The 21,364-nt window shown below is 40.1% G+C and overlaps 2 protein-coding genes across 5 annotated transcripts in view; one reads left to right on the top strand and one right to left on the bottom strand.

Moving 5' to 3' along the window:
* Positions 1-21,364, top strand: part of LOC133650272 (lysine-specific histone demethylase 2) — a 37,037-nt gene that overhangs the window by 5,416 nt on the left and 10,257 nt on the right. Inside the window, exons 3-17 of one of the 2 annotated variants that reach the window (XM_062047336.1) lie at positions 372-493; positions 565-654; positions 5,091-5,202; positions 5,271-5,384; positions 5,455-5,493; positions 5,659-5,851; positions 5,915-6,099; positions 6,195-6,365; positions 15,752-15,826; positions 15,960-16,094; positions 16,160-16,331; positions 16,402-16,529; positions 16,596-16,727; positions 19,942-20,016; positions 20,102-20,218. In XM_062047336.1, the coding sequence (XP_061903320.1) occupies positions 372-493; positions 565-654; positions 5,091-5,202; positions 5,271-5,384; positions 5,455-5,493; positions 5,659-5,851; positions 5,915-6,099; positions 6,195-6,365; positions 15,752-15,826; positions 15,960-16,094; positions 16,160-16,331; positions 16,402-16,529; positions 16,596-16,727; positions 19,942-20,016; positions 20,102-20,218 (1,860 nt within the window). Of the gene's footprint in view, positions 1-371; positions 494-564; positions 655-5,090; positions 5,203-5,270; positions 5,385-5,454; positions 5,494-5,658; positions 6,100-6,194; positions 6,366-15,751; positions 15,827-15,959; positions 16,095-16,159; positions 16,332-16,401; positions 16,530-16,595; positions 16,728-19,941; positions 20,017-20,101; positions 20,219-21,364 lie in introns of both variants that reach the window. The other variant, XM_062047334.1, reaches the window with a different exon arrangement.
* LOC133649645 (uncharacterized) lies at positions 7,077-10,340 on the bottom strand. Of its 3 annotated transcripts, XM_062046284.1 has the most exons (5): positions 9,818-10,340; positions 9,632-9,763; positions 8,396-8,567; positions 8,089-8,241; positions 7,077-7,650 (listed from the first exon to the last, which is right to left on the bottom strand). In XM_062046284.1, the coding sequence occupies exons 1-5, from the start codon at positions 10,182-10,184 to the stop codon at positions 7,596-7,598; spliced, it is 879 nt and encodes a 292-aa protein (XP_061902268.1). In that variant the 5' UTR covers positions 10,185-10,340; the 3' UTR covers positions 7,077-7,595. The 3 variants fall into 3 exon arrangements, with proteins under 3 accessions (XP_061902268.1, XP_061902266.1, XP_061902267.1); XM_062046282.1 differs by having other exon boundaries at positions 9,632-10,339; XM_062046283.1 differs by having other exon boundaries at positions 7,077-7,629; positions 9,632-10,339.

The following is a 21,364-nucleotide window of genomic DNA, read 5'->3' as shown; positions in this document are numbered from 1 at the left end:
CAGATAGTTGTGTGCCATGTTGTTCCAGACCACAGCAAACATTACCCAGCGTGCCAAAGATTGTAATAAATCTTTTAAAAGAAAACAGCCCGCCGTTTCCTTTAACTTGGACGCACACATCTATACCTTTTGGCCATTATAAGCCAGTCATTTCCAGGAGTTATCGCACCTTCTGAGTAGCCTCTGATTTACTAATGGTTTCTAATGTTGTAAAAATGTGTAGAATAAATATTAAATTTCAACATTTCGTGTACACATGATATTTTTTTGTTGTCAATCACATGGGCTACCTCAAAAATGTTTACCGCCTTAGTAGAAACCCAACCAAATTCTGCCAAAATGTCCCATTTGTGACGCCCGTCTGGTTCCAGAGCAAAAGAAAAGCGACGGATACGGAGGAGGAAGACGACCAGTCGGAGAAGAAATACAGGAAGTGCGAGAAGGCCGGCTGTTCGGCCACATATCCCGTCTGCTTTGCCAGTGCGTCCGACAGGTGAGCCTGGAGGTTTAACTTTCAGCATCTACGTTAAAATTGGCTTACTTTTTATTTTTTTCTCTTACCAGGTGTGCTAAAAATGGCTACACGTCTCGCTGGTACCATCTGTCATGTGGCGAGCACTTTTGTAACGAATGCTTTGATCACTACTACAGAAGGTAAAACTCATACTTATTCTGCATGTTTTGCAGACCCTCCGAAACATCGCGGCATAACAAATACGCATAACCTTGCCGGATGAGAGTATTTGCATTGTTTCGTCGTCCTCAGCAATATTTTTTTTTAACTGTATAAGCTCTTTCTTGTATTTTTTTTCTCTTGTGGAGGCTGAGATAAAAACTTTAGTCGTTGCGTAAACACAAAGTACTTTGTTGTGGCTGAAATAAGCCTATTTTGCCACGTTCTTAAAAAGCTTTTCTCAGTCTTTCTGTTCTTTGTATTTGTTCATTAATTCAGTATTTCTCAACAAATGTCCCTGTAGTATAATTACTGAGAGAGAATTACAGCAATTTGTTGCTTTTCACATTATAAAGCCCTAAAAAAAGGCAACGTCTACACTTTTGGTGAAGGTTACAAAGAACACTGAAAACAATAACAAATTAACATGATAGGAACATAAGCTTAGACAATTAACAGTAAAAAAGACTGCAACTTTTGCTGGAACTGTTTCATAAAGCTGATATCTATCATTTTAGGGCGTAACATTCACAAAATGAGTTCACAAAATCAACTCTAAAAAATTCTCAAAATACAGCCAACATTACATGAATACAAACAGCATGTATACACAACTTTGAAGGCATTGTTAGCCGCCTCTTGCTAGCAGATTTTCAAAATTTAGAACAGAGAAAAAGATACATTTGTGCGTGTTTTTGTCTCGCATAAGGACTGTGAATGATAGGCAACATTGCAAAAGAATGCAGTTGTCCTTTAAAATATTCAGCTGTATTAAACAATTAATCTTCTCTATTTTCCACATCACAGAAACTCTGTTTTCTCACAATTCCAAATTTTCCGACCCTTAAGTCCCAAAGCACTCCAACGCCAAAATGATCAGCTTGTTCAAAACCTTTAAAGGCCTCCTGAAATGAATTTTTTTTATTTAAACGGGGATAGCAGATCTATTCTATGTGTCATACTTGATAATTTCGCGATATTGCCATATTTTTGCTGAAAGGATTTAGTATAGAACAACGACGATAAAGATCGCAACTTTTGGTATCTGATAAAAAAAAGCCTTGCCCCTACCGGAAGTAGCGTGATGTAGTCAATTGAACATATATGCAAAGTTCCTTATTGTTTACAATGATGGCCGCCAGAAGTGAGAGAGATTCGGACAGAGGAAGCGACGATTTCCCCATTAATTTGAGCGAGGGTGAAAGATTTGTGGATGAGGAAAGTGCAAGTGAAGGACTAGTGGGGAGTGGAAGCGATTCAGATAGGGAAGATGCTGTGAGAGCCGGGGGTGACCTGATATTCAGCTGGGAACGACTACAACAGTAAATAAACACAAGACATATATATACTCTATTAGCCACAACACAACCAGGCTTATATTTAATATGCCACAAATTAATCCCGCATAAAAACACCTAGGTGTTTGTTATGCTAGCTCCTAGCTACTAGCTCGAGCTAGTTATAGCTCGAGCGGGTAATATGGACGGGATCCCGTATACATAACCCGCCAATACAATTCAAACACCAGCACAACACACACACTCACTCAGCCCAAAGGACCGTTCACCTAACCCAAGGTTCATAAAGCTTATATGTTTAACCAAAGTTACGTACGTGACACGCACGTACGGGCAAGCGATCAAATGTTTGGAAGCGCGTGGGTGGGACCTGATATTCAGCTGGGAATGACTACAACAGTAAATAAACACAAGACATATATATACTCTATTAGCCACAACACAACCAGGCTTATATTTAATATGCCACAAATTAAATATAAGCTACTAACTACTAGCTACTAGCTTGAGCTAGTTATAGCAAGCGATCAAATGTTTGGAAGCGTACTCACGGTATCGCGTCTGCGTCTGTTAACGAAGTCAAAGTCCTCCTGGTAAGAGTCTCTGTTGTCCGAGTTCTTCGATCTTTACTGCATCTTTCGGGAATGTAAACAATGAAACACAGACTGTGTTGTGTTGCTGACTTCCCTCGCAAAATACTCCGCTTCGCACCGACTTTCTTCTTTGCTTGCTCAGCTTCTTTCTCCATAATGCAATGAACAAATTGAAACAGATTCACCAACACAGATGTCCAGAATACTGTGGAATAATGAGATGAAAACAGAGCTATTTCGTATTGGCTTCAATGGGGAAGCCATACCTGTGTTCTACTGGCTACGTCACGCGCATACGTCATCCTCAAAGGCGTTTTGAACCGGAAGTTCCCCGGGAAATTTAAAATTGCACTTTATAAGTTAACCCGGCCGTATTGGCATGTGTTGCAATGTTAAGATTTCATCATTGATATATAAACTATCAGACTGCGTGGTCGGTAGTAGTGGGTTTCAGTAGGCCTTTAATAAAGCAATACAAACAAATAAGGTTTGAGGTCAAATCTTTTTGATCTTAGCATTGCAGTATTAAAACATTCATGCTACCAAATTTCCACATCACATTTTTTCTCTAAAATTGCATATTTGTCAGACACAAATCCCTTTCGTTTTTAGAATTCTTAGGCCTGCTTCTAGGGGTATTCCGAACTTATATTGATATCCGACAGGATTTTAAGTCTGGGGTGGGAGGCCTTCAGAAGATAAGTAATAATAATAATAAATATTAAAGACCAAAATGGGGTTACAAACAATCTTTAGGACCACACAAAGACGAGGGCAGGCCTATTCAACTGGCGGGCCGTCGAAGCTTTTAATTTGGCCTGCCGAATATCACCCAAATAGGCTTGATAAAACCATCCAAACTAGGGTTGCTCATGTACGTAGTACTCCCGCCACCCCACAGGGGGAAACAGCGAAGCATTTGTGTCATGATGAAGCAACAGTAGGGTGAGTAGAAGGTGGCACTAAAGACCCAGAAAGAAAAAAAATCGCACAAATCAGACTTTTAACAGCGACTGTAGAACAAAGTATGAATGTATTGAAATCGTTAAATACTTTTGTATTCGTTGTCGTGTTGTTTCTTTGGCTGTTTAGCTCTAGCGATTAAATGTCGTTTGATACATGTAGCCCTGAATTTGACCAGTAGAGGGCGATAAAGCTACACCTTAGGTTTAATTGTGTTGAGCCACATTTGTGCAATTTTGCTGTGAATGTTTAATTTCTATATGCGTAGACATATGTTGTTTATTGTGTGAATGTATTAACACTAAACTTTCTATTTTATTTATGTAAAATATAAAATAGACGTTATTTATGTAATATACACAATGGACGTTATACTTTTGTAATGTTTATATTTTCAGTTTTACAAACCTAAATAAAGGAAAATGTGCAAATAAATAAAACTGAGGAAGGAAAATATTTCAAAAGAAGAAATATCAATGAACAAAACTTCTGATGCTTCTGTTTCTTCATTCTGTTAACTATCTGTCTAGCTGTACATGCTGGAAACTAGTGAGGGCAGAATAATGAATCCATTGACACTGTTTACAATTTATTGTTTTTACTTTGCTATTAACAAATTGACGAAACATCCACATTTTGATGTCCGGCCCTCTCCCTTAAGTAGTTGAATAGCCTTGGCCTACGGTCAGCTCTGCCTAGAGGGCAGACTGGTTCAGGTTTGTGACTTCATTAGGGATAGGTACCGAATTCGTTACTTTTATAGGCACCGACTGAATTCTGACAGTGCTACCTGGTATCGACGCAGGTAAAGTCAAAGGTATTTCGATTCCTTTGTTTCACTTGACGTCATGTCCGGTTGCAGACTCAACACCGGCTTATGTAAACAAGTCGCACTCAGGGCGCCTGGACTCAGCCAAACCCCCTCGGAGTAATGTTTCAATTTTCAACACCAACAAAGCAAATATGCTTGGTAGAAAATGTAAAGTAAGGCATCACTCTTTCAAAATGTGCTAGCTTAATGCTAATTAACATTGGATTTGCCATAGACATGCTACTATTAGCGATTTTACATGATGATTTCAACACCTCCAAAATTGGTAAATGAAATTACAACTAAGATTATTGTTACGATCAAACAGCTGGTGTGTAATAGGCACAATACCTAAAGTGTAAACACTTTGTAGGGTGCAACGTAACACATTCAGCTTCATGGAAAAAACTACCTTTCTAGTTAAATATACCATAGATAGATAGTACAGTACTGCCATCTTATGTCTTGGAACTGCATTACAAATTAGACTCATTTGGTATACCGGTAATAAAACAAGATGTAACAACTGGACAGCACAGTTATCATAATCCGTTCATTTTAAAATATCACATAAAAAAATAAAATTTTATTATGAAACAATTGAATTAATGAATTCAATTGAATAATTGAGTACTTGTATAGTTTCCTAGGTACTTGGAATTTATACCGTATCAGTTCAAATGCGAACGGTAGCCATCCCTACACTTTACCTAGAAAGTAATGCATGACGACCATTTTTTTTTTTACCCCAGTCACAAAGACGGCTACGAGATTTTTGCCGCGTGGAAAAAGGTGTGGACGAGTAACGGGAAAAGCGAGCCCACTCTTAAGGCTTTCATGGCAGACCAGCAGCTTCCTTACTGGGTGAGAAGTCGAATGTCGCCCACGTGGACGTCATCGCACCGGAACGTACTCATGTCTTCTCCGTGTAGGTGCAATGCAACAAGCCGGACTGCAGGAAGTGGCGCCAGCTGACGAAGGAGATCCAACTCACCAGCTCACTGGCGGCGACGTACCGCTGCGGGATGAAATTGAACAACATTAAGGTAAGCAGGAAACAGGAAGTAGATCGGCTCACGTGGGCCGATTAGTGTTTTGACGGATGTTTGTCCGCAGAGCGAAGGTCCGGACCAGTGCTCCCAACCAGAAGACCTGGTAAAATAAAGCTTTTTTTGTATGTTTTCATGGGTTTGTTTGTATCAACTTCTTGTTCACAGTTTTGATCAGTGGGAGTTCTTCCAAGGATGTCTTTGTCAAATCCTTTCCAATTCGAACTGTCAATCCAAGTTGCATACAGGCATTCCTTTTTGCTCCCTGCAGAGAGTGGCGGAGGTGACTGACAGCTGGTGGCATTCCATGCTCATCCTGCCGCCATTGTTCAAAGACAGCCCGGCCAGTCCTTTCCTGGCTGCTTACTATCCTGACTGCGTCGGAATGAGTCCGTCGTGCACTCCCGGCAGCGCGTCCATGAACGAGCTGAGAGCCGATCATTGTAGGGCCGCCCAGCCTCAAAGTACGTACTCCTCAAAAGCCGTTCAGATCGACGCGAGACTTCAACGGCGGCGTTCTTCTCCAGTTGCAGGTCTGTGTCCGTACTTCCAGCCCTTCTACCAGCCCAACGAGTGCGGCAAGGCTCTCTGCGTCCGACCAGACATGATGGAGCTCGACGAGCTTTATGAGTTCCCGGAATTTTCCCGCGATCCCACTATGTATTTGGCTCTGCGCAACCTCATCCTGGCCTCCTGGCACAAAAACTGCAAGGTACCTAGGACAATGATAGCTTGCCAGAGCGTGCCACGCATTAGTGGTTCTCCACAGTTAAGTGAAAAACAACTCATTCAGTGTCTTTTCCAAAGGAGGTTCTCACCGCCCAGAAATGCGCCCTGCACATCATCGTGCGCGGGTTGGTGCGCGTGCGCTGCGTGCAAGAGATGGAGCGGGTGCTCCAATTCATGACCAGAAAGGGTCTCATCAACACAGGAGTGCTGGCTGTCCAGCGGCCTCTGCTCCCGGAAAGGCATCGCTCTGTGAGTATCACTCAATGTTTACTTATATAGACGGTGAGCTGACATGAGAAAAAGTGCCTAGAAAATGAATTTCGCTCCCACGTCTAAGCACAACTTGTTCAATGCATTTTTGCATAGATAATACCCTTCTGGACTTTGGGTTAAAAGTTCAGAACATGATACCTAGCCAAATTTTGTCACAAGCCAGAAATGTATATAGAGGTAAATCACAAAAAACGAAAATCTTGTGCTGCAGTTTTGGCTTGTAAAATATGTCTTATTCATTTTGGCAACACAAAATCTTTCTCAAATATCATAAATACATATACCTAACATCTGAAACAAATATTGGTGCCTTAGTATACTCATATGTGAATTTAGATCATGAAATGTAGCAAATTTCTTAAAAAACGATTCAACTGAAGTGATTTGCCCCAGCACAATGAAGCACACACTTATTAAATTTAGCTAAAAGCTTATGTATCATACATTAAAAAAATGTCACAACCTTCTATGTAATCAAAGGTACAAAAGAAGTAACACACCGTGGCCAAAAGTGGCTTAAAATCTAGCAAAATATTACCATGCACCCCAAAACTGGAATAAGGCAAAAATGGACAAGATTAAAATAGATGCAGTAAAGGCCCAAATTGGTATAAAATATGATAAATATTTATTAAAGTAGCAAATTGTTTCACAGCATGTGTCATTTATACCCCCCCCCCACACACACACACACACACACACAAACACACACAAAAGACCAAAACAAATTTGAAAAAAAAGGTAATACAGACATTATTTAAGCTTTACCGTTAAAATGGCAGTGTGGCATCTCGATAATCAAACATCTTGATAAAGAAACAAAAGTGGCAAATTTTACATGGTGACATGGTGCGTAATTACTCATCAATATCACTTTCATCTGTGTCATCATCCCATGCACCTCTTTCTTCTGTTTCCTTTGAAACATTTCCACAGTTCTGGCAGTGACATAAATCAGTACAAGACATTTTTGCAGACATACATGAACATCTTTCTGTTTCACATTTGCTTGTCTTGCAACCACAGTGGACTACCTGCAGCACACTATCTGGGGCAGGATTTCTAGTCATCCATCTTACTGTTAACTCCCCATCCTCAATGTACCATCCATTGCCAATGGGTGAAGGGGCACACATCATACCAGTCAGGGAATGTCGCATTACTGCTGCTTGGTAGTTTGCCCTTTTGCAGTGTTGGTGGAGGGCATCACTTGTTGGGGGAATGGACAGTTCTGGCAAAGCTGACGATGCCATACAGAATGCTTTGTATCTTGCATCGTTCACGTCTTTGGCAGATGCCTGTCCATACAGGTGGCACACATATTTGCTCAGTGTTTTGAACGTAGACTGGTCAAGGTTAAAACTGCTGCCCAGATTTGAGAACGCAGTCAGGTATTCGTCTTTCTGACAAGCAAGAGAAAATGTCTTCCTTTTGCCCTTGCCATGAAAGGCACTGGTCGAGTCACAACCTGTGAAGGTATGGATGCCAATGAGTGCAGAACAAACACTGTTGCCAAGAGCTGCTGCCACCTTAGCCACGTCTATGATCCTCGTTCTGTTGCCTACTCCCGTGAAAAAATACAAGCTACACTGTAAAGCAGTTACTTTAAACATACTCTCATAGCCTTTATGGGGAGAGACTAAATCTATAAATAATAAACTTTTCAGTATGAATATTTTATTATTTTTGTTTCAGTTACCTGTAGCCTGAAGCATCAAGATCTTCGTGCTTCTTAACGGTGTCCACGAACAACTTCCTTAGCTTGTCCATTCTCAGCACCTCTTTGTCAATTATAATCCTTTGACGGATCACTTGGTCACAGAAGAGGTTGTAGCTGTCAGCAAAGGGTTGTCTGAAAACACACACACACACACACACTTAACATGTGCAAAGAGTCATGCTTTCAAAGCTGTATCTTAAGCAAAACTAAATATAAGCTGCATGTTGTTGAAATTTTTTTTACTTTTTAAATGTGAGCAAAATGACAGTACAGTGTAATTACTCACATTTCTTCATCTCTGGTTGCAGTGTGCGTTGCTGTAGACAGTGACAAGAACCTGGTGTACTGTCTGTAACAGGTCCTATGGTACCGGACCTCTATAGCAACACAGTCTTTGTCGTTGATGTGCAGAAGAATGGCAGCATCTTTCTTAATCTCAGCTGCCTTCAGCAACTGGCCTTTAAAAGAAAAATAATTAGAATAAGCTTTATTGGCAAAATCAGAGATTTACAAGTAAAAAAGTGTGTGTGTGTGTGTGTGTCTTGAGTGGGGGGTTGGAGAGGTATTTATGACCCTGTGATTTACGACTCTGTGATGTGAGCTGCTGAACTCCCAGCTAAACATTCCAAGATTCAAGATATCTATTGTCATATGCACAGATAAACAGACAGTCACACTGCACAATGAAAAGCTTATTTTGCTGGTCCCCCTTGCAAATTCACAAAATATAAATATAAATATAAACTTAAGCTAAATAAAGAATCACAGAATATAAAAATTAAACAAGAATAAACTTAAACTATATTGCACACTTACAATAAACTTACTAAAAATGTAAATGCTAAGGATGTTTAATACTAATAAATATAATAAAATAAAATAAGAAACAAAAATAAAGAAATAAGATAAAGTAAATTAAAGTGTGGATCTTACAACAGATCTATAGTGGGCATGAGTAGACAGAAGCAGTATTGCACATTCAGTTCACAGTGAAGATGATAATGGATGATATGACAATGATGATGTATAAAGTGCACTATGCATTCTTCAATTATTGTAGCAGCAGTGGAGGTGACATGAAGTCACAGCAGGGATGTGGGTAGTGGTCACAGTTCAGTCAGTTCAGGGATGAGGGGTGAGGTGTGAAGGTGTGCGGGGGGAGGGGTGGGGGTTGTGATGTGTAAATCAGTCCAGGGGTGTGTGTGTGTGTGTGTGTGTGTGGGGGGGGGGAGAGAGAGATTGGGGCTGTGGTGTGAAGGTATATGGGGGGATGGGTGGGGCTTCCTTTTCTAGGCCAGTGGTTCTCAAACTTTTAAATTCCAAGGTCTCCCCTTAACTCTGACAGTGTATAAATGGTCCATTTGGTTATTACAAAGTAACAACACATTCTTTCAATCCTACGCTATGTACTGTAACATTATTACTATAGATTCACACACGTGTGTGTGTGTGTGTGTGTGTGTGTGTGTGTGTGTGTGTGTGTGTGTGTGTGTGTGTGTGTGTGTGTGTGTGTGTCACATACCTGCCGACACGGTTTCTGCTTGTGTGAGTTGATCCCTCTGGCGTTTTCCTCCCACACGAGTGTACTTTTCCACTTTTTGACAAATTATACAGATGGCTGGCAGGACGGGGCCGGCAGAAGCAACGGGCAAACCTGAACGAGATCGAAGTTTCTTTCGGGGAGTTTCAGACGTGCCTGCTGACTGACCTGCGGCTGCAGATGGTTCTCCCACCGCCCGTGCGGTCCTTTTCTCGGCATAAAACAATGCAGATTTATCTGTAAAACGTCGGTAGCATGTTGCGTGAAACCCAGCGTCGTCAGGAATAGCGTCAAAATCTACATCCGAGCAATGTTTATAGATTTCTGCCAGATGCTTGTTCTGGTCTTGCAGACAAAGCCACTGTTTTAAATAGTTTCTGTATGTGTCCCACCGTGTCCGAGTGAAGTGCTGGACGTCCTCATTGTTCACAGATGAAAGATGCATATAGCATCTTTTATTTTCCTCTTTACGCACTTTTTTTCTAACTTTTGAGGTCTTTCGTTCCTCTTCACTCTCGGATGTTGTCGTCGCCATAGCAGGTATGTTGTTAGAATAAAGCTGCTACCTGATTGGTCCATGTGACCAAAACCGCGCCACTCCCCACTAGATATCACTGCGCCTCACTGAAAAATAGTACCGGCTTTCAACACCGATTACACAAAATGGGCTAGGTGTCAATTTCCGAACTTTTGGTATCTTACTTACTACCAGTAAATCTATTTTATGAAGTAAAAATGATGTTGTGCCGTTGGTGTGGGAGCGAAACTGAACGATATGAGCCTTGACCACAGGCACTAATATAACCCTTAATCACGAGTGTCTTAAAGGGCTGCACAAGCCACGACGACATCCTCGACTCAGACCCCACCACCCTTTGACAAAATTAGGACTACCGGTTCACAGCTTGTTCCTCTCCCTCTAACTCAGTCGTCTCAAACTCGCGGCCTGCAGGCCATTTGCGGCCCACAAGCCCATATTTTGTGGCCCAGGGGAACTGCACTTTTTTAAATTGTGCCCATCATGCACAATCCTTATGTAAGACAAGAACACATACAGTATTTTTCGGACTATAAGTCGCAGTTTTTTTCATAGTTTGGCTGGGGGTGCGACTTATACTCAGGAGCGATTTATGTGTGAAGTTTTTAACACATTACCGTAAAATATCAAATAATATTATTTGTCTCATTCACGTAAGAGACTAGACGTATAAGATTTCATGGGATTTAGCGATTAGGAGTGACAGATTGTTTGGTAAACGTATAGCATGTTCTATATGTTATAGTTATTTGAATGACTCTTACCATAATATGTTACGTTAACATACCAGGCACGTTCTCAGTTGGTTATTTATGCCTCATATAACGTACGCTTATTCAGCCTGTTGTTCACTATTCTTTATTTTAAATTGCCTTTCAAATGTATATTCTTGGTGTTGGGTTTTATCAAATAAATTTCCCCAAAAAATGCGACTTATACTCCAGTGCGACTTATATATGTTTTTTTCCTTCTTTATTATGCATTTTTGGCCGGTGCGACTTATACTCCGGAGCGACCTATAGTCCGAAAAATACGGTATGTTTTTTTTTCTTTCTGCATTCTAAAAATGAAATAAGTCTGATCAAACGTCTGCTTATAATGGAGACTATAGGAGTCGCTCTATTCTGCCAACAAAGCCCTAAAAAAACATCTAAACACCTCCATTAAGGTTTTATATACATGCTGTAAGTCAGGGGTCACCAACCTTTTTGAAACCAAGAGCTACTTCTTGGGTACTGATTAATGCGAAGGGCTACCAGTTTGATACACACTTAAATAAATTGCCAGAAATAGCCAATTTGCTCAATTTACCTTTAACTCTATGTTATTATTAATAATTAATGATATTTATCTTTGTGGAAACACTGATCATCTTAATGATTTCTCACAATAAATATATATAGAAACAGATAAATATCAATATGCAACACTTTATTTTTATATTTTCTCTAAGTGCACATTTTTCAAATTGAACATTTTCAAATGATCACTTCTAAGACAGTCTTGTGAAATCACAATATCCCATTTTAACTAGCTAGCCACTAACCTTTTAAGAACCTTTATTTAACCAGATAAGAAAACCCATTGAGATCAAGATCTCTTTCACAAGGGTGACCTGGCCAAGAGGTCAACAGCACATGTCACAGAGCAGTTTCAAAATAAATACATTAAGACATACATTTTAAAATACATACGAGAAGTGTAAAACAACAGAGATTTACATCTTTAAAAACACAGGCATTGTGCAAACGTCTCTCGCTGTTTGTCCCTCAGGACAGAACGGAAGGCTCCAAATGGAAGTAGTTCTGTAAGTTTCAGTTTCGTCTGCAATTCATTCCATGCCATAGGGGCAGCAATGCCAAAAGCTCTTTTGCCAAATTCAGTCCGTACATGAGGAACAGTTAAAACATACAAATTGTTAGAACGTAATGCGTAAGAGCTGCTTTTTCTTTGTAACAGAGTACACAAGTATGGAGGTATTAGACCTAAAAGAGCCTTATAAATTAAAGTCAGCCAATGTGTGTATCTGCGTGCACTCAATGAAGATAAGTCTGACTTCATATACAGTTGACAATGGTGGGTGAGACTACGACAGCCAGTAACAAATCTTAGTGCTGAATGAAAAACAGTGTCCAAGGACTGGAGGCATTTAGATGAAGCACTAAAATAAAGCACGTCTCCATAATCAATTACAGGCAAGATAGTTGCTGTCACCAATTTCTTTCTGACTTTAAGAGAGAAGCAGTTTTTATTTCTAAAAAAGAAACCAAGCTTTACCCTAAGCTTAGAGACCAAGTTGTTAATATGGGCTTTAAATGAAAGCTCCTGATCAAGAGTAAAACCCAAGTACTTGTAATTTAAGACCTGCTCTATAGGGTTTCCATTTGATGTTACAATATTTGGAATATTTTCCAGTAGCACCCTTGAATGAGAGAAAACCATTACCTTGCTTTTATCTGTATTTAAAACCAATTTAAGATCAAATAAGCGAGCCTGGATGACATCAAAAGCAGCTTGTAAAAACTCAAAAGCCTGAGTGATGGAGGTTGAACAGCAATAAATAATGGTGTCGTCTGCATAAAAATGGTACATTGCATTTGACAAATTATTACAAAGATTATTTATGTAGATAGAAAATAAAATGGGCCCCAGCACTGAGCCTTGTGGAACGCCTTTGGTAATGTCCAGTAATGAAGAGGTGGTCCCAGCCACCTGTACACGTTGTGTTCTGCTGGAGAGATAGTCTGTGAACCAAGCAGCTGCATTTTTAGATAATCCAACGTGATGAAGGGCTTGAATTAACAGACTGTGGTCTACTGTGTCAAATGCTTTTGACAAATCAATAAATAGGGCGACACAATATTTCTTGCCGTCTACAGCCTCGATTAAATCATTGAAGACCTTAAGAGCAGCTGTAATAGTGCTATGCTGTTTTCTAAAACCAGATTGAAATGGAGATAAAATATTGTTTGATTCTAAAAAATCCTCTAGCTGGTTACTGATGATCTTCTCAAACAATTTTGCTAAAATGCATAATTTAGAAATTGGTCTGTAGTTTGTGGGTTCACCCCCTTTTAGCAGGGGAAGAACAAAGGCCGATTTCCAGATTTTTGGAATGCTTTTACTTGTTAGACTTCGGTTAAAAATATGCGAGAGAGGCTCAGCAACAAAATCAGCAGCCAATTTTAAGAAAAATGGTTCAATTTGGTCAGGTCCTGCTGCTTTAGTTGTGTCCAGGCTCTTTAGTGCACTGTTTACCTCGGATATTGATACAGGTGTGAACTCAAAAGTGCAGGTGCTGCGTCTATTTACAGCCTGTGGTGTATTTGGTATATTAACATTAGTTAAACCAACATTTGACAATTGAGGATTCAACGACTCAAACAAGGATCCGGCAGAAACAAAATACTCATTAAAACAATTTGATATAGTTGTCTTATCAGACAAAGTACCAGATTGAGTAATTAAAGGACTTGGAAAGTCATTTGTTGTCACATGATTTAAAGAAGCTTTTATGGTTTGCCAAAACTTTTTGGGATCATTTATATGTTTTTTGCATTCATGCAGGTAAAAATCAGACTTGGCCCTCTTAACAAGCGAAGTACATTTATTTCTAAGCTGGCGGAAGCTAAGCCAGTCAGCCTCTGTCTTTGTTTTTCGAGCCCTGGCCCAAGCAACGTCTCTCTCTTTGAGAAGGTTTCCAATTGCAGAGGAAAACCAGGGATTATTTCGACCTTTAACTCTTAAGTTTTCGAAACGGAGCATGTTTATTGACTATACGTTGAAATTCATTATAAAAGTATTTCAACGCTATCTCAATATCATCAATTAAAGCAACTCTGTTCCACTGAAAGGCAGCTAAATCGTATATAAAAGCTGGGAGGCAAAAGTTTTTAATATTTCTTTTGCATGTAATAGTGGGTTTTGATTTTGGTAGCTTGCAGTTTCTTACAGTTTCTTTTGTAACAAATCATGAATTAAATGAACAAGAACTCCTAACAGCAGCTCCTTGAATTCCTTGAATCCCTTCTAAGTCTATCTGATAGCTCAGTCACAGCTCTTTTTATACCAAATATGTGTTATATGTGTTTTATGTCGCACGTTTGCACCAAGAAAAATTCCTAGTTTGTGAACCCGTTCTCAAACAATGGCAATAAAACTATTCTGATTCTGATTCTGATTCTGATTCTGATTACTTTGCACCATGTTTGTACAGATAATAACTCATGTAAAATACAAAAGTCAACTCTCAAATTTTTAAATAAATCATGTCACACTTTGAACTGGACACCAAATCTGTTATCTGTTTCTTTGTCTGTTAGTGAAGACCAAGTCTTTAAAATATTTTCTTGGATTTTCAAATTCTATTTGAGTTTTGTCTCTTAGAATTAAAAATGTCGAGCAAAGCGAGACCAGCTTGCTAGTAAATAAATACACTTTAAAAAATAGAGGCAGCTTACTGGTAAGTGCTGCTATTTGAGCTATTTTTCAAACAGGCCAGCGGGCTACTCATCTGGTCCTTACGGGCTACCTGGTGACCGCGGGCACTGCGTTGGTGACCCCTGCTGTAAGTATATACAGTACAGGCCAAAAGTTTGGACACACCTACCGGTAATCATTTCAATGCGTTTTTTTTTATTTTCAAGACTATTTACCTTGTAGATTGTCACTGAAGGCATCAAAACTACCACACCTGTGAAGTGAAAACCATTTCAGGTGACCACCTCTTGAAGCTCATCGAGAGAATGCCAAGAGTGTGCAAAGCAGTAATCAGAGCAAAGGGTGGCTATTTTGAAGAAACTACAATATAAAACATGTTTTCAGTTATTTCACCTTTTTTTGTTAAGTACATAACTCCACATGTGTTCATTCATAGTTTTGATGCCTTCAGTGACAATCTACAATATAAATAGTCATGAAAATAATTGAATGAGAAGGTGTGTGTTTTGGCCTGTACTGTATGTAATGTAGTAGCGGGCACATTTTTAATAACAGCCAAAGTCAAAGATCATCTCTGTGAACGTCTCTGCAAAAATGCGAGTTTCACAAGTTTTTTTTAACAGAACTTGTGGGCCACCAGTTGAATAGCCCAAATGATGAAAAAGAGAGGACTTAAGATGGAACTTTGAGGAACACTACTATTATAACTAACGAGGTTGAACAAATTACTACTGACTGCATCTGAAGTAAACAAGATTCAGAACCACCTTAGTTACAAAAAATGGATACAATGAGAAGGGGACTTAAAGGGGTGCCTTGAGGAACACCTCAGTTATGTAAATCACAAGTTGGGACCCCAATGTTCTAGGTTTGCTAGCAATGTTTAAATGTCAATGCAGGCCAATGTGTTTACAGTGGTCCAAGCTCCTCCGCAACAGGAGCATTCTAGTCTTTTTAGGAATTTGCTGCAAAAATGTTTGTCTCCCAAGTTTTGAACTGAACCGGGGGTCAGAATTGTGTCATTCCTGGGACGGATTTGGCCCCCAGTTGAATAGCCCTGGACTACGTTGTGGTATACACAAGATAAATCCTTACAACTCATACTTCACATTTGGTTTTGGCAGAAGAACGTGGTCGTGATTGGTGCGGGGCCCTCGGGACTTGCTGCTGCGCGCCAACTGCGCAACTTTGGCACTCAGGTTGGTGTCCTACATCGAAAAGGTTGTCAAATTGATGTTTTGGATTGCCAATGTTTTAAAAAGTAGGACACCTCTGCCTTAAGGGGTAAGAACCACTTGATGGGTCAACATGGTTGGTGTTTGCGGCCCACAGGTGCTGGTGCTGGAGGCCCGCGAGAGAATCGGCGGCCGCGTGTGGGACGACACCTCCCTGGGCGTCACCGTGGGTCGCGGCGCTCAGATCGTCAACGGCTGCGTAAACAACCCGGTTGCTCTGATGTGTGAACAGGTGAGAGAGGGCTCCTATGTACCTGCAGACAAACACTCCTCCTAAACTGACCGCACGTGCTGCAGATGGGCGTCCGCATGCACAAGCTGGGAGAGCGCTGTGACCTGTTCCAGGAGGGCGGCCGCGTCACCGACCCCGCCATCGACAAGCGCATGGACTTCCACTTCAATGCCATTCTGGACGTGGTGTCGGAGTGGAGGAAGGACAAGTCGCAGGGCCAGGACAAGCCTCTGGGAGGTGCTGAGACTTTGACAGGGGGGCTGAGGTCTGCGATTAAAACTCATAGCGTTTGAACCTTTTTTGACAGAGAAAGTCCAGGAGCTTAAAAAGAACTTCCTTCAGGAGTCCGGCATCCAGTTCAGTGAGCTGGAGGAGAAAGTCCTCCAGTTTCACCTCAGTAACCTGGAATATGCCTGTGGCAGCTCGTTAAACCAGGTCCGAGGGCCAGGCTTGTCTGGTGTTAAATGATTTCCTGCTAACAGTGTATTTTCTTGGACGCAGGTTTCGGCCAGGTCCTGGGACCACAATGAATTCTTTGCGCAGTTCTCAGGAGACCACACGCTGCTCACTCACGGCTACGCTGCTCTGCTACACAAGCTAGCCGAGGGCCTCGACATCCGCACTAAGTGCCCGGTAGAATACAGTTGTATTTCCCTCTCAACATGTTCTGTCCCATACGAAATATTATATTACTCGGTCCGATATCAGCAAAAAAAACTTGTAAAATACCTGATACAAGCAGTGCTGCAGCCAGTTAAAGGCCTACTGAAATGAAATGTTCTTATTTAAACGGAGATAGCAGGTCCATTCTATGTGTCATACTTGATCATTTCGCGATATTGCCATATTTTTGCTGAAAGGATTTAGTAGAGAACATCGACGATAAAGTTCGCAACTTTTGGTCGCTGATAAAAAAAAGCCTGACGTCACAGGTTGTGGAGCGCCTCACATCTGCACATTGTTTACAATCATGGCCAACAGCAGCGAGAGTGATTCGGACCGAGAAAGTGACGATTACCCCATTAATTTGAGCGAAAATGAAAGATTTGTGGATGACGAAAGTGAGAGTGAAGGATTAGAGGGCAGTGGAAACGATTCAGATAGGGAAGATGCTGTGAGAGGCGGGTGGGACCTGATATTCAGCTGGGAATGACTAAAACAGTAAATAAACACAAGACATATATATACTCTATTAGCCACAACACAACCAGTCTTATATTTAATATGCCACAAATTAATCCGCATAACAAACACCTTCCCCCTCCCGTCCATATAACCCACCAATACAACTCAAACACCCACACAACACACTCAATCCCACAGCCCAAAGTACCGTTCACCTCCGTAAAGTTCATACAGCACATATATTTCCCCAAAGTTACGTACGTGACATGCACATAGCGGCACGCACGTTCGGGCAAGCGATCAAATGTTTGGAAGCCAAAGCTGCGTACTCACGGTAGCGCGTCTGCTATCCAACTCAAAGTCCTCCTGGTTGTGTTGCTGCAGCCAGCCGCTAATACACGATCCCACCTACAGCTTTCTTCTTTGCTGTCTTCATTGTTCATTAAACAAACAGAATACTGTGGAATTTTGCGATGAAAACAGACGACTTAATAGCTGGCCACAATGGTGTCCCAATATGTCCGCACAATCCGTGACGTCACGCGCAAACGTCATCATACCGAGACGTTTTCAGCAGAATATTTCGCGGGAAATGTAAAATTGCACTTTACTAATCTAACCCGGCCGTATTGGCATGTGTTGCAATATTAAGATTTCATCATTGATATATATACTATCAGACTGCATGGTCGGTAGTAGTGGGTTTCAGTAGGCCTTTAAAGTACCAATAGAGTGGAAAAACAAGTTGACTTTGTATGCTTGTATTTACAATCCGTAAAGTATGTAAAAATACCATTTAAACATCACAAAATGCCACAAATTCAGTCAGCCATTTTGAATATTAGGCTCCGAATACCTTTGGCTATTTCCGGAGAGTGACGTCACAGAAGTAACGCTTCTGCACTCCGCCGACCATGTTATCAGACCAGTCCTACTGGAAATATGCAAAAATTGGAAAGACATGTAGAAAGAGATGTGCTGTCTGTCATTCTTAATCCCTATATAAGACATGTACTGTACATATATTTATTTTTGTTTTATTTTGGAACAAATGCTAACAATGCCGTCTATGGGGGCTCTCTATTTTGCCCACAAAACTCTTTGAATAACCATCCAAACCCTATAAACAATACTCTATTTACATCTCGCAACCTGAATATTAACCAAATATTAGTAGTTATTATAAGCGCTTGCGCAGTAAGTATTTTTAGCATTGATAACCGAGAGCTAACTATAGTTTATGCGGCACTGGACTCAAGGAGAGACTTTAATGTAATTATAAAATGAATCTGAAGATGGCAGTAATGCAACATAAATGGATGCGAACTGCCGTAAAACTGTAAAGAAGAATAAACTTATGCAGCGTTGAGCCGGCGACGTCTTCTTTGCTGTCGTTCTTCTCCCGCATCATTGCGTCTCGGCTCTTCGAAGTTATTCTCGATTATAAATCCAGCCTCTCATCTGGTTATTGGTAGGAGTTAGCCATGAATCTAGAAGTTGTTCATCTGTGACATTCAGTTTATACCCGGAGATGGGAGACAAACACACTACAACAGAAGACAGCATCAGACTCGGCAGCAACTTTTTTAACGCTTCGTCGTGTGCATTCAAATTTATTATTAATCTAAACGGGAAAATATGGACATCCTATCAGTCATCAGTGATAGCAGACATTGTACAGTAAGCAATCGTTTTATTATGTTTGTATGTTGTATTTATTGTTTAGCACTTAGCAATACTGCTACATGATGCTTAGTGTTTCACTAAAGCTGGATCTGTTTCGCACAGCTTCTAAAACTTGTAGTTCACCCTCCTTATATTCAGGATAAAAGATATAAGGTTCTGGATCATCAAATGTCCCAAAGTAATAATTATTGGCACCCAACAAAGTCTGCATGATTTGCATTGTTGTTGATGGGGAAGAGATCGGCGGTGACGTGTCTGGCTTCCTTATTATCTCTCAAAATGGCTCAGGAATCTCCGTGAGATTGATACTATTTTGATCATATCTATTTACTCGCTAAGTCTTTCGGTGTCATACATCAGATGTATATGATAATTGCTCCAATATAGAGGCAACTTGTTTTTCCACTCTACTGGTACTTTTAACATCTAAATGTCCTCCAATAAGCACATTATTTCTTCTAATTTACTAAAGTCATTTACAAAAGGTAAACATCGTAGGCTGTAGGCTACTAGGAGCTAGCAGCTACTCGACAGTGAAGCACACAACAGCAAACTAGCTAGACATACGTGATAATAATTGAACAATATTGCAGTCTAAAACAGCACATTTGTCAATATAAACAAATATCAATTAAAAATATTTGCATATTACTTACACATACAAAATCTCCAATGCAGAAGATTATTAGAAAGTATTTAGTAACAAACGTGCTCGCATTATTCAACGTACTGCTTCATGGGCTTAACTTGATGAACTTTTGTGATCACTCGGTGTTGTCAAAAAACAATTACTACTCTACTTCAATTTAAAGACATCATTAGTCCATTTCAATAGGTTAGTGTTTTTCCTACCTACCATTGTTCTCTGCTAACCTTTTGTTACATCCAGCAGTCCAAAATAATACAAGTATGATTCATGCTGACATCGTATCGGATCAGTATCGTCATCAGCCAATATTCAAGGCTCCAATATCGTATAGAAAGTGAAAATGTTGTATCAGGACATCCCTAAATATAAAATTTCTTTCTACTTCAGGTTCAGTCCATCGACTACTCAGGCGATGTTGTCAGAGTTACTTGCTCTAATGGCTCCCAGTGGACAGCCAAAAAGGTACAATTACTACAAAAAAAAATGTGAAAAGCACTTTTTTGGGGGGGGGTAACGTTGTTTACCTGAAGTCGTTTCCTCCTTTTAGGTTCTTGTTACGATACCGCTAACGTTGCTTCAGAGGAACTTCATCCAGTTCAACCCACCACTTCCTGAAAGGAAAATGAAAGCGATCCACAGTCTGGGAGCAGGCATCATTGAGAAGGTACAAACACAGACACAGACACACACACGCGCACACACACACACACACACACACACACACACACACACACACACACATACAAACACAATGAACATTGTTATCTTTGTAAAAGCCCTTTTTGCATGATGAAAATATTAAAGATGCCTGAATGAAACTCTTGTAGTTTTTGCAATAATGTTATGAAAACAAATAAATTAGCCAAAAATAATCAAATAAACTTTTATTTATATACTACTTTTCATACGCAAAAATTACACAAATAGATATAAAAATATTATATTAATAATAAATAATAAATAAATGAATAAATGAATGAAAACATAAAATAGTAAGAATACTAGTAGTAATAGTGAAAACCAAAATAGAAAATAACAATACAAATTAAAAACCTAACAAGAGTTTAAAATGATCATTAAAAAGCCTGATTTACCTTTTTAAAGCCTTTTAACTTGTTTTGGTTTTAATAAAAAAAAATCAACGGTCTCTGCACACTAGAATACATCTGTTTTTTTTATGTAGCATGCGATATTAAAGGCCTACTGAAATGACATTTTCTTATTTAAACGGGGATAGCAGATCCATTCTATGTGTCATACTTGATCATTTCGCGATATTGCCATATTTTTGCTGAAAGGATTTAGTAGAGAACATCGAGGATAAAGTTCGCAACTTTTGGTCGCTGATAAAAAAAGCCTTGCCTGTACCGGAAGTCGCAGGTTGAAAGGCTCCTCACATTTCTCCATTGTTTACACCAGCAGCGAGAGCGATTCGGACCGAGAAAGCGACGATTACCCCTTTAATTTGAGCGAGGATGAAAGATTTGTGGATGAGGAACGTGAGAGTGAAGGACTAGAGTGCAGTGCAGGACGTATCTTTTTTCGATCTGACCGTAACTTAGGTACAAGGGCTCACTGGATTCCACACTTTCTCCTTTTTCTATTGTGGATCACGGATTTGTATTTTAAACCACCTCGGATACTATATCCTCTTGAAAATGAGAGTCGAGAACGCGAAATGGACATTCACAGTGACTTTTATCTCCACGACAATACATCGGCGAAGCACTTTAGCTACGGAGCTAACGTGATAGCATCGTGCTTAAATGCAGATAGAAACAAAAGAAAAAAGCCCCTGACTGGAACGATA

The sequence above is a fragment of the Entelurus aequoreus genome, linkage group LG05, assembly GCF_033978785.1.
Source record: "Entelurus aequoreus isolate RoL-2023_Sb linkage group LG05, RoL_Eaeq_v1.1, whole genome shotgun sequence".
NCBI lineage: Eukaryota > Metazoa > Chordata > Actinopteri > Syngnathiformes > Syngnathidae > Entelurus > Entelurus aequoreus.
This window is presented reverse-complemented; position numbering and strand designations above follow the sequence as displayed.

Bases quoted from the DNA above. Each gene is read 5' to 3' on its own strand.
- LOC133649645 (XM_062046282.1), bottom strand. From the start codon at position 10,184: ATGGCGACGACAACATCCGAGAGTGAAGAGGAACGAAAGACCTCAAAA. The intron at 8,568-9,631 runs GTATGTGACACA...TTTCTTTTAAAG, and splicing joins AGCAGAAACCGTGTCGGCAG to GCCAGTTGCTGAAGGCAGCT. The intron at 8,242-8,395 runs GTGAGTAATTAC...GTGTGTTTTCAG, and splicing joins GCAACCAGAGATGAAGAAAT to ACAACCCTTTGCTGACAGCT.